The sequence below is a fragment of the Micromys minutus genome (genome assembly GCF_963924665.1).
Source record: "Micromys minutus genome assembly, chromosome: 25".
Classification (NCBI taxonomy): domain Eukaryota; kingdom Metazoa; phylum Chordata; class Mammalia; order Rodentia; family Muridae; genus Micromys; species Micromys minutus.
Window position 1 is genome coordinate 30327102 of NC_137960.1, and position 11864 is coordinate 30338965.

Consider the following 11864-nt stretch of genomic DNA (forward strand, 5'->3'; position numbering starts at 1 on the left):
TGTGATCCCTAGGCAAGGTGAGAGATGGAACAGTTCGAACAAGAATTCAGCAGTCATTTGTAAAGACTCTCTCTCTCTCTCTCTCTTACACACACACACACACACACACACACACACACACACACCCTCCACAAGATTTCTGAAATGAATCATAATCCTATGAATTATTTTATTATTAAAACCGAGACATTTATTTTCATGAGCATAGCATGCTCATGACACATAGGCAGGCATGGGTAATGCTCTTCTTCCTCATCTCTCCAGCTCTGCCCCACATAGGCACTCTCTTTATCCCAACACCGAAGTCAGCAATTACAACTGCAGAGATTGAGAGAAATGTTTTCCATATTTCCTACTCCATGGATTCCTCCCCCTCTTGTGATTCCTAGCTCCTCCTATGGAGACAGTTGGGGAGGGGCTTATCTCCCGTTTGCATTTTCAGTGGAAGAGAGGGGTGGGGTTTGTGAGAGGAAGGTTAAGCAACATTCCTTCCTTCCTTCCTTCCTTCCTTCCTTCCTTCCTTCCTCCCTTCCTTCCTTCCCTCTTTTTCTTCGTGGTAAAAAAAGATCCTTGTAAAAGTGAAGAGATATATACGTGGTTATATATAAACTGTTCAGTGCGAACACAACTGTCCTGCCAGACACCATGAAGTCCCACCTTGCTCGATGTATTTCTGGAGTTTTAAACAGCTGCCTCCCAACGGCTGCATTCCAGTCAGACTTGGGCAGGTGGCTCTCGATCTGCCTCTTGCCACTCATCTTCAGACAGGGGCTTCTGTGCTCTCGGATCACAGGGAAGAGTGTGTCTTCTGTCTGGACTGGGTTCCCCGTGGTGAGGGGATGGGTGAAGTGGCAACTGGAGGCAGGGCTCTAAAGGGGAAGTCTGGCGTCTGTGTATTTTTCTACCACAGTTTTTGTTGCGAATGTCCCCCAGCATAAGCAATATTCACAGTGATCCCCTTTCTCTCCCTCCAAGAGTGCTCAAGGCACATCAGCCAGCTAAGCAAACTCACCACAGACATTCCCCATGTTTTAGTCAAAAGTCATTAATTTGAGACAAAATTTTTGTAAATGTGGATTTTGGATTTCCCCAACAGATGGGGGAAATCTGAAGTCTCTGCCTTCCTGTGCTCTCTTATCCACTGGGGGGCACAAATCCTGAGCCCTCACTGCTGCTCAGAAGACAGAAGCAGGAGGAGAAACTGGGGCTCAACAAGTCATCTTAGAAGATGTGTACTCCTTAGGAAACAAACACACCCAGCTCCGGTGGTCAGCAACGGGACTTACAGGAAAGAGTGGTCTGTCGACAAGCCATACAGATGCTTGCCTTGGTCCTTAGTCTACAAACCTAAAATTAAATAAAGAGAAGATGGGGTGGTGGGGAGGGAACGGAATATTTAAGGAGGAAATAAAAAGAGACAAATGCACCACTTTCTTGGGAAAGTTACACACTTCATCTACAGGCTGTGAACAGCAAAAGCAAAGCATCTGGCGGGAAGTCGAACCTTCATTCAAGGAAAGGGCCAAAGGGCAAAGGACTAGCCAATAATTGGGTTTATTTGAAACTTTTGTCATTTGCTCCAACCATCAAAAGGAGGGCAACCATCCCCCCATCCCACGCCAGTCCAGACTTCATTTCCTATCAGAACGAATACGCGTGCTTGAAGTTCAACTCTAGGCCAGGCATCTAGCGTCTTAGCATTGCCACCAAAACCAGTGTAGAATCCACACTCTTAAAAGAGCTTCATGATTTGGCAGTAAAGGTGCTGTAAGAGACCCCAGAGTCACAGGTACTCCGGATCAGCGCGTGCAGCAGCAATGAGATACATTGGCGCTGCAGGCATCACAGGAAGAAAGAACCACGGAGCATTTTAATAGTGCATTTTATTTAACCCAATATAACCAAGAGGCAACCGCTGGACATATTAGAACATGCAAACTCAGTATAAAATGTTAACGAGGTGAGGTTTTACATTATTTTCTTTTTCAGTTTTGGAAACCCAGTGTGCATTATGTCTGACCACGGCACCATTCGTCCTAACCACACACCGCAAAGGCTCAGTAGTCACGTGCGGTTAGTGGGTACAATTCCGACCAGCTCAGACTATAATCTTTCTCATTTTTTCCACTGAACTTTTTTTCAAGGAAGAGAGAGTCCTCTGTACCACCGAGCCAGGCCGAGGGCAGGGTGCTACTTTCTAGAGACATCTACCCGTAGAAACAAATGATGACATGCAATCTCTCAGCCACATGGTCCTGGGGAGGGGGGGGCTGGTCTCCCAAGGAAAGTCGGGGTTTGGGGGTGGGGCGAGTGGGGGGCGCGCCCGGAGCTTAGCCTAGAGTGGGGTACAGTGCTGGAGGGGCAGCGGGGAGACTGCACTCCCTCCTCCGCTTACCTGAGTCCATGCTGAGACCTAGGCTCTGGGCCACGTCCCCCGTGGGGCTCACGAAGGGTCCCCCGGGCGCAACCCATGCGCCACCCGCTGGCTCGCCCTTGGCCGCGAGCTCGCAGGGAGGGCTGCCGGGAGCGGGCGCCGAGGCAGGGGCCAGGCGGCCCGGGCGGCCAGAGGCTGTGGGCATTAGCAGCGGCCCATAGCGCGGGTCGAAGTGGGGCGCGTAGACCTCGTGCACTGCTGGCCGCGGGTAGGCAGAGGCTTGCGCTCCTAGGGCGCCGCCCAGCGCGTAGGGATGATGCGGGTGCGCGTGGTGCGGGTGCGCGTGGTGCCAGTCGGCCGCGCCCTGGTGCAGGTGGCCGTGCAGCGCGGCGGGGGAGTAGGGGTCGGTGGCAAAGGGCAGCTCCGAGTGCGCGGCGGCCAGAGGACTGCCCAGTGGCGCGGGCACCGGCGCCTGGTAAGCGCTGTTCCAGAAGGAGGCGGGGAAGCTGCGCTGGCTCATCGGGAAGGTGCCTTCTGCTGCCCGGGGCGGGAGGAAAACAAGAGAAGAGTGTCACCCCTGCTCGTGCCAGCCCTACCCAACCGGGGGAATAAGGGCCAAGGGTGGAAGAGAAGGCTGTGGAGGGACAGGACCCGCAGGTTTCGTCTCTGGGCGCTCTTCTAAGGGGCCTTCTGCTGGTGACAATGAGCCCAGGGTACTGAGAAGTGAGACCGGGAGGATATCTGAATCACCCAGCCGGTGTTTTAAGGAGTGGAGAGCTTGCTCACTTCCCACAGGGCCAGGGTAGACCAAGTTACAGCCCTGCCTCCAGCTGAAGGCCAGGCAGTCTCACCCTATCCTCTCTCCCATTTCAATTCCTCTAGCTCCAAACTCCCCTTCAGGGTAGGTGTCCAAACTGGGAGACCAAGGATAGACTTCCAACTCCTGTTATTAGTGGTGGGTTTTCCCCCTAGAGGATTTCCTTCAAATATCCCCCTTCCCCGATGCTGGCAGGGGTGGGGGTGAGATGGGGATGGGTGGATGGGAGAGCACCCTCTCCGAAGCAAAGGGGAGAGGAGATGGTGCGGACAACTCAGGGAGGGGGGACCGGGAAAGGGGTCAGCATTTGGAATGTAAATAAATAAAATGATTTAATAAAAGTATTCTCCTTCCTGCGAGAATTAAAGTGCGTGAAAGGAATATAATAGAAGAGCAGCCGTGGTGTTTGCACCGGCAGCTTAAAAAAAAAAACAAGTTTAAATGACAAACGTTCTGATCAAAGCTAGGACGACAGGAATAATAATAATAATAATAATAATAATAATAATAATAATAATAATAATAATTATTATTATTATTATTATTATAACCATCAGTATCACTGTCAACTCAGTAAATTTGATAGCATGATAAGAGAAAGGCTCTTAGCTCAAATTTGTTGCCCTGGGTAGAGAAGAAGAGAAAGACGTTCAATTCGAAGCCCTTTTATGAAACACCTCTTCTGGGGAAGCCCTAGACACCACATGCTAGAAAATCTAAGACAAATGGCTTGGAAATCGCATGCTGAACTGTGACTGTCCTGCTAAAGAGAAGTTAGGTAAGGGGAGAATAAAGGGAGAGTTTGAAATCCTGCCTAAGGACAAGGCTTGTGAAAAAAACGCTGGATTTATTATGGAAATGGTGAGGAGGAATGACAAACGGAAATTAGTTTTCTTTTGTACAACGAAGCCCTTACTTCTCAGCTCAGTTACACACCAAGTACTAAAGATGGTCTCCTCCGTGTTGGCAGGAGAGGGAGATGCTAGCGTTTATAAGTAAAGCAGACTCTGTAGGGAGCGTCTGAAAAAGACGGACCTGTTGAAGATGTGTTGTGTTTCTTTGTTTTGCCACGCTACTGGCTTGCATTATAAAGAATTTCCGTCTTAAGATTTCTCTAGTATTTGAAGGCTGGAAAACAGCCTGGCTAGTTTTAGGAGGTGTTCTCAAGCAGATTTTACTTGTAGGGAATTTTCGGAAACTGTAAGGAGCTTTGTTAATTGTTGGCGAAGGTTCTGCTCCATCCCGTATGAGAAACCCCAGGTTTCCACATTCTACAGACATTTCAATTTTCGACTCTTATAGCTTTCTCTGGGGATGGCTAGGAGGCCAGGTGTTATTCTAATTTTAGAGAACAGTAAATACGGACCTCCAAGAGGTTAAGAGACTTGCCCAAAGTCATAGTGCCAAGAATTGGTAGAGCCAACTTACACATCTAAGGCTCCCAATTCCAAGGGCAGTGTCCTGGCTTCACTGCTCCAAGGCTGTCACTTCCCCCTGCACCTCTAAGAAGAGCTTGTGCCCTTTCCCCTTTGAAACATCTTTCTGGCTCTTGCCTCCCTCCAACCCTGTCTTTCACTCTTTCTCTTAAGTTTACTGTGTCTTTGACTGAGCTGTTTTGGGGCCCTGGAGGTGGACTTCCCCAGGGGGTCCCACTCACCTCTCCAGGGTCCAGAGCTTCTGTGTGCTTTGCTGCTGGAACAGCTTGGGGTGTAGCTGCTAGGTTGGCTAAGGGCCCTACTGAAATGTTCATCCACCACAGAGCTGATGTCCCCTTGGAAGTAGGTGAAGAGGACACATCTGGAATTGATGTACTCAGCTTCGGGCGGGCGCTCTTTCTCTGGGCTGCCCTCCTCTTCTTTGACACTGGCTGGGGTTTGGTTGGAAAATGGGGAGCTCCCGCTGGCACTGCTGCTGGGGCTGGCGTTGCACTCCTGGGCTTCCTGCATTTTTGAGTAGTAGGCTAATTTCTGTTCAGAGAAAGAAAGAGTTAAACATTAATTCACAAGATATAGTCAATGTCGAGCATCTTTATGTATCCACTGAGTAACTGGCATCTCTGTCTGAGCTTTGTGCCTGTCACATACAACCAGCAATCAATGGCAAAACAGTTGCCTCTCTGCCTGCAATCTTCCCTAAAGAAAAACTGCGCTACTTGATAACCTCTCTGATACTGCAGAATAGCAGCTGAGCTGCAGGAAAAACTCACAAAATGTTCGGATGAAAAGAATCTTAGAAGACAATCCATCAGCCATCAACTAATAAAACCAAGAGAACAAACCAAACCAAACAGAGGAAAACCAAATCCGACCATAAGCTGAGTTCCACTTTAAGAACCTTGCTCAGGGCAAATGCACTTTTAAAAACAAACGTAAGAGTAAGAGTTCTATGTCACACTGGTCTTTACAGGAGAACTCAGAGAGGAAGAACTGGATACAAGATTTAGCATCCTCAAGATGAAACCGAAAAACAGCAATGAAAAAAACACAATCTACAGTTCAAAACCAGGAATGAAGTGCCACACAAAAATCGAAAGAGTTTCAAAATCATAACTTGAGAAAGGTGGGTCTTTTTAATAAGAGGGAGTAGGATTTTGTTATGTGCACCAACAAAAGAATCTCCAAAGTTGGAGAGTTGTTTTCATTAGTTTGCTTAGTTTTTACCCAAGGCATCATACAGCACAGGGTGGCCTGCATCTTGCCACTTAGCTGAGACTAGCCTTGAACTAAGGTCTTTCTGTCTCAGCTTCTGCTGGGGCCACAGGCATATTCTCTGTACTTGCAGGGTCAAAACATCATCCAAGTAAGGAAAAGTTAGCAAATAGCCAGCATACTGTTAGCATTTCCAAACGCATTTGGGACAGGAAATATAAAAAGGAGCTCGAGAGAATGGTGAGTCCCGATATACCACCGAGCAGATCACCGTATCATCGAAACTTTAAAACCAGATGCAGCCACTGAGAACATTGTCTTAGAACTGAGCCACAGACTGGGTATACTGATAAATCATTCTGAAGGCAGAGGTGGCCTCGAGGAAGAGCCATACAAAGTGACAACATTTAATATAGTAGATAGGTTTGGGATCCAGGAGGAGAAAGGACCAGCTAGGAAAAAAAAATCTTTCTTCTCTGTGCAGTAGATGGTCCCATGGTGGGGAAGGGCTGCTGATTTGAGAAACTGGGGCTGAAAGATACCAGTTCCCAAACATCACCACACTCAAATTGCCGCATTCCCACTTCATTTACAATGAAAAGCCACAGCGATTCCAAAGTCTAAGACTACAAGTTCTAGGTTAGAAAGTTTGCGAGGGGGAACTTAAAGCAAAAATATACTCACTTCATCATCTTCATATTTCGTTGAGATTTGCAAACAGAATTGTTTTAAGTCTTGACGCAAACATTACAGTACATTTCAGCGTTTCCCAACTGAAAGACTAGGCGCTTACTTCAGCCTGGTCCAGACTTCGGGCCCAGGTGTGTGCTTTCGCTCTTTCCCTGGCACACTATCCTCGCTCGGGTTCTTCTACCTTCGCCAGGGACACGGAAGCAAACACTGCTTGGCTAGACACACCGCTCAGGGAAAAGAGATCGGCAGAATCGAATGAAACCTCGACAGTTTGCAGGAACGGGGTTAAATGCTCTTAAAAGAGACTGCGTGGTCGAATTCTGCCACCTGGGTCCCAGAAAGTCAAGTTCCCGGGGGCGGGTCAACTACACTGGAATAATGCTCCCCAGAATTCTGTAAAACACAGACCACAAGGCGGATACAGTCTGAGGGTTTCTCCTGATAAGGAATTCACCAGTCTGTAGCTACTTGGCCGGACAGCCTGAGATCTATCTGACTTGGAGAAGATTGTTCTAGAGATGATCGCAAGCCTTTCCATTTTAGAACGACAGAGGCAGGCGTTTGACTTCCTTTCTGTTTTTATTCTATCACCAGACTCTGAAAGGAAAAGTCAGTGGGGGAACCATCTTTGTCTAACTGATCTGGGAACGACCTGGATGAACATCCGCACGCCTTAGGTGTTGTCTCAAGACAGAAAATGCACCAACTAAAGAGAATTAGTTAACAGTGGTCGCAGCACGCGCGCGGTCCCGGCATCAGGGCGTCTTTGGGTGCCTGTCTGTCGCCTCTGGCGTGTGGAGGTTCAGGCGACCGTTTCAGTAGTGGTACTTTTGTAGCTGTGTGTGTGTGTGTGTGTGTGTGTGTGTGTGTGTTCGTTCCACCGGTTCCCTCCCCACCCGGACAGACCCATACCTGATGGTAGGGAGTGTAGGCAGCTGCGAAATAAGGCTGCGGGGGACCGTAGACCTGGTACATAACATCCAGACAGCTCATGGCTCCCCGCCGCGGTGGCAGCTGAGTGGTTTCTCATCAACGCTGTTTTGGTGAAGCTCAAGGATGCTGCGGCGGCGACAGCAGCGCCCGAGCCCCGGACTCATGGGCCGCGGGACAGCTCTGGGCTGGGGATGCAGCAAGCTCGCTCCCCTCCAACCGGTCCCAGCCCGGCCGCGCTCCCGGGCAGAAGCGCCGGGGCTCCCACAAGAGCGCATTTAAACCTCGCAGCCCGCGGCGCGCTGACGCTAAGAGGGGGCGGTGACCAAAGGACAGCGACGCGGTCGAAGAGTTTCCCGGGACTCCCTAGAGGGAAGCTTGTGTCCTAGACGCCTGAGACCTAGGAACCTGAATGTGGTGGGCCCCGGGCTTCCCTACCAGATCAGCAATTTCCCAGGGGTTTCCTCTTCCCTGGTTTTCTCGTGGGACAAAGACTACAGAGACACAAAGATAGACAGGAACAGTGACAAGCTGGGGTGCAGGAAGGTCGCGAGCAGTTCTTGTAGCAGAACCTCTGTCCGAAGTTCCCGATCTTGTATGCAAAGGGACAGGGCTATCTTTTGGAATCCCCAGTCAGAAAGGAGTCGCAGGAAGTGGCCCCAGTGGCTAAGACCTGCGACTTTTCTCCCTGTTCCATCTCCTATGAGCTCCCACCAACCTTAGCAACTCTAATTTTAATTCTGCTTTCTTGGGTCGTTTCTTTTTAAGTTCGATCTCATCTCCATTCTATAGGGTGCTCTTTAATGAACCAACCAGATCCACACGGATGGTGCAAGCTACTTTCTAAGATTCTGTGAGCTCCCGCCCATCCTCCCATGCCTGGCCTGCCAAGCCTGGCCTTTAAAAGTCCTCAATATTTAGAGCAAGGACTCCTTGGTTCTAAGTCGGAGTTCTTAGGCTGTTTCTTTGGTTAGTTATAAAAGCTGTGCCTCTCAGTTTCATGGGGTGTTCCTGATGTCTGCTCTAAGCCCCACCAGAAACCTTGGGGGAGGGTCTGGACATGGAAGTCACAATCCTCTCTCTAGTCTAGTGTAAAAGTCAAGGGACTCAAGGTGGCAAGGTCAAGTGGCAAACTTTTTTTTTTTTTTTAAATGAAAAGAACCTCAAAGGACCTTGGGGGCCAGTCTTGGGGGCTGGGGCACAGGCAATGAGCGTTGAGAACCCAGTGCAGGCATCATGGATAGATAAAAGTGAGCAGAAACCTTGTTATTTTAAACTAAGTTTAAGCCAGTTTAAACCCAATAGCAGCAACTCACCTGGATTCTGACCCAGGCTAGTCAAGTGCAAAGCAACTCTTTTTTAGCGTTTGAAATCAAATTACTTCTGTGTTGGAATCAGTTTGTGTTTTCCCCCAAAAAGGGGGCTCCAGTTCAGCTTATAAATGGGAAGCCATCCTGGGGGATTCCTCAGCTAACTACAATGTAACGGATTACAAATTAAAAAGTAAAAGCTGTACTGGTGTTCAAGTTTATAATCCTAACACTTCTCAGGCCGAGGAAGGAACATTGATCCAGTCTACACAACACCTTTCCATGCCTGAAAACCAAAACAAATGTAAATATATACAAATGGCCTTCCAGTACAGTACAGTTTTTAGGAGTTGGGCCAAGGGGTGTGAGAGACCCTCTGGAGCTTTACACTGTGGAGGTTCTCGGGAGACAGAACATCCTGCTCAGGTCTTGCCTACTCTTTCTCAGAAGAGTTTCAAATGGTGTGCCCTATGCTCCAGACCTGTTACCCCTATTCTCCATGGGAGGGGCTACAATCTGCTGCATGTAGAAGGCCTTGCTCCTAGAGATGGCCATTGACCCAGCTGGGAAGGCCAGAAGCTACATGTTAGCTCAGGCCGCAGGTCTAAGGACACCTGAGCAGGCCAGGTAGCAAAGGGTCCCTGCAGCAGTGAAACAGAGGTCGGACCTTTGCTGCTTCAACCCAGCTCTCTATCTTCAAATCCCCAGGTCATCTTTGAATGCAGAGGCTCCATTTTCAAAGAATGCTTCTTCAGGATGCTCTGCAGAGTGGAGAAGCTAGCAATTTTGCTTGTGCACAGAGTTGTTGTTGTTGTTGTTGTGGTGGTGGTGGTGGTGTGTGTATGTGTGTGTGTGTGTGTGTGTGTGTGTGTGTGTGTGTGTGGCTTTTGTCCATCTCACTTACCTCCTTTAATACCTGATGGTGTTTTAGCTAGTCCAACCCCTCCCTTTCTCCCTCCCTCCTGCTTTGACCTTCAAGGAAGGGGGGCACACTAGTTCTTCATGTCCAACATGTTGTATCTGAAAAAGATCACAGAAGAGGAGATCATTGTAGGAAGGAAGAAAAAATAGTGCAGTTATACCAGACTGCTTTTGTTCCGTGGGACTCCACCCCTCTTGCAGAAAGTAGTTTATAGAATCTCTGCAAATAGCGACTGCCCTTGAGTTTAGAGGAACACAGGGACTGGGTTAATGAGAATCAGCCTTGGAATTAAACAGGAGAACATTCCTTTCCATCCAAACCATGGATTGAGAAAAATTAGGAGCCTCAGAGATCAAAATATGCCCATCAGTGTTTTTTTTCTTAGAAGCTGTCTGGCACATGGAGCTAGTATGGTATGTGGTTTGTGTTGTGGTGCGTGTGTGTGTTTCTGTGCATGCATGTGTTTGTCTGTGTTTTGCTTTTATCTGTCTCTCTGTGTAATGCATGTATCCGGTCACTACAGAGGTAAAAAGAGGGCATAAAACCTTCAGAAATGTGTGGGTGATGGCTGGAAATAGAACTTGGGTCCTCAGGAAGACCAATATATGCTCTTAACCATGAAACATGTCTCTAGACACCCAAAAATGTCTTTTTGATACACTAGTTCATCAAGGCACGGTGAATCATACTCAAAACCCAAGTTCACTGGAAGAAGGATGCAGAAGAATTGCCCTTGAGGTCAGCCTGGGCTATAGAACAAGACCCTATATCAAAAAATAAACTGAGGAAAAAGATTCCATCTAGTCTGCAAGTCTAACATTATCTAAAACTGAAAATAAGTTACCCACCCCCTCGAAGCCAGTAAATTAAATCCTTCTGAGTTCCCACATAGACCAGAAGGGAGTCAGGTGCCGTGGATCTAGTTATTAATGGGTGTGAGCCACTAGGTAGGTACTTTGAATCAAACCCAGACCCTCTGCGAGAGCAGTATGTGCTCTAAACTGCTGAGCCAATTCTCTGTCTCCAAGATGCATGTTTAGGAAGGACACATTTGAAATTTAAATAAATAAAATAATCTACCAATCCTCTGGTTCTCTCTTCTCTTGCTTTTATCCTTTTGTCTCTCCTCTCCCCATCCTCCTCCCCAGGTACTTATGGCCAGCCTCTACTTCTATACTCTTCCTCTTTTCTCTCTCTGTTCCTACTACCCTCTTAACTCCCCTCCCCGTGCTGAATAAACTCTATTGTATACTAAAAAAGTCAATTAAAAAAAGAAAGGGCACATGAATAAAATGAGACGCCAGGGCCTCAGCTGCCTGTGGTTTGCTGGGCTCATAGAAGCTGGCATCGCCTGCTGCCTTATTCTGCCAACCAGAGGGCTGAACACAATGGGAATCTCAGAGATTTCTCTCCCTGAAGCTGTCCTGCCACCTTAACTGGAAAGAGATGTGTTTGGATTTAGGGGAACAGCTGACAAGATTTGGTGGATTCAAGCTGTTAATAACATTAAGTGAAAACATTTCTGCAAAGTTGGGTTTTCAGGTGTGATGTGCTGCCTATAAATCACAGCCCACTAGTGGAACATCTAGGTGGTGATTGTATTTCAGAGAAATAGCATGAGGGAGAAAAAAAAACCAAAAAACAAAAAAGAAACTCATATACCTTGAAGTCTTACTAAAGAGTTGTAGTAGAAAAACAAGAAAAGAAAAAGATTCAACTGTTTTCATACAAAGTTAGAATACATCCTAAAAGTGTTTAGAAAAAGTTATGCATGGTCAGGCCAGATGAATTCTTGAACCTACTTGATAATAAATAAGTGGAAGTTTGGAAACACACATACACACACACATACATACACACATACACACACACACATACACACACACATACACACATGCACGATTGTTTAAGAGCGTTAATTTTTATCTGCTTCATATTTTTGAGACTATTTTTAAGTAATTTACAAATCAGCTTTATTTTTGGTGAACTAGCCTCAGCGTTCTGAATTTCATTTATTCCCTGAGTTTGTGTGCCTTCTGTGAATGGTTAAAACTGTATTCATCTTTCATAAATGAATTATAAAACTGAATCTCCATAAAAATCATCTAAGGCATGATTATGTAAATTTAATACATATGACTCTTGTCCTCAACAATGCTATTTCAGGTAG

General features: G+C 47.3%; 1 protein-coding gene across 4 annotated transcripts; it reads right to left on the minus strand.

Moving 5' to 3' along the window:
• Positions 1-244: 244 nt before the first annotated feature.
• On the minus strand, positions 245-7722 carry VGLL2 (vestigial like family member 2). Of its 4 annotated transcripts, XM_080937916.1 has the most exons (4): positions 7445-7722; positions 4849-5158; positions 2396-2911; positions 245-1347 (listed from the first exon to the last, which is right to left on the minus strand). In XM_080937916.1, exons 1-4 carry the CDS (start codon positions 7523-7525, stop codon positions 1340-1342), a joined length of 915 nt encoding a protein of 304 aa, XP_080794042.1. In that variant the 5' UTR covers positions 7526-7722; the 3' UTR covers positions 245-1339. The 4 variants fall into 4 exon arrangements, with proteins under 4 accessions (XP_080794042.1, XP_080794041.1, XP_080794040.1 ...); XM_080937915.1 differs by lacking the exon at positions 245-1347 and having other exon boundaries at positions 1866-2908; XM_080937914.1 differs by lacking the exon at positions 245-1347 and having other exon boundaries at positions 1866-2911.
• Between the last annotated feature and the right edge of the window lie 4142 nt (positions 7723-11864).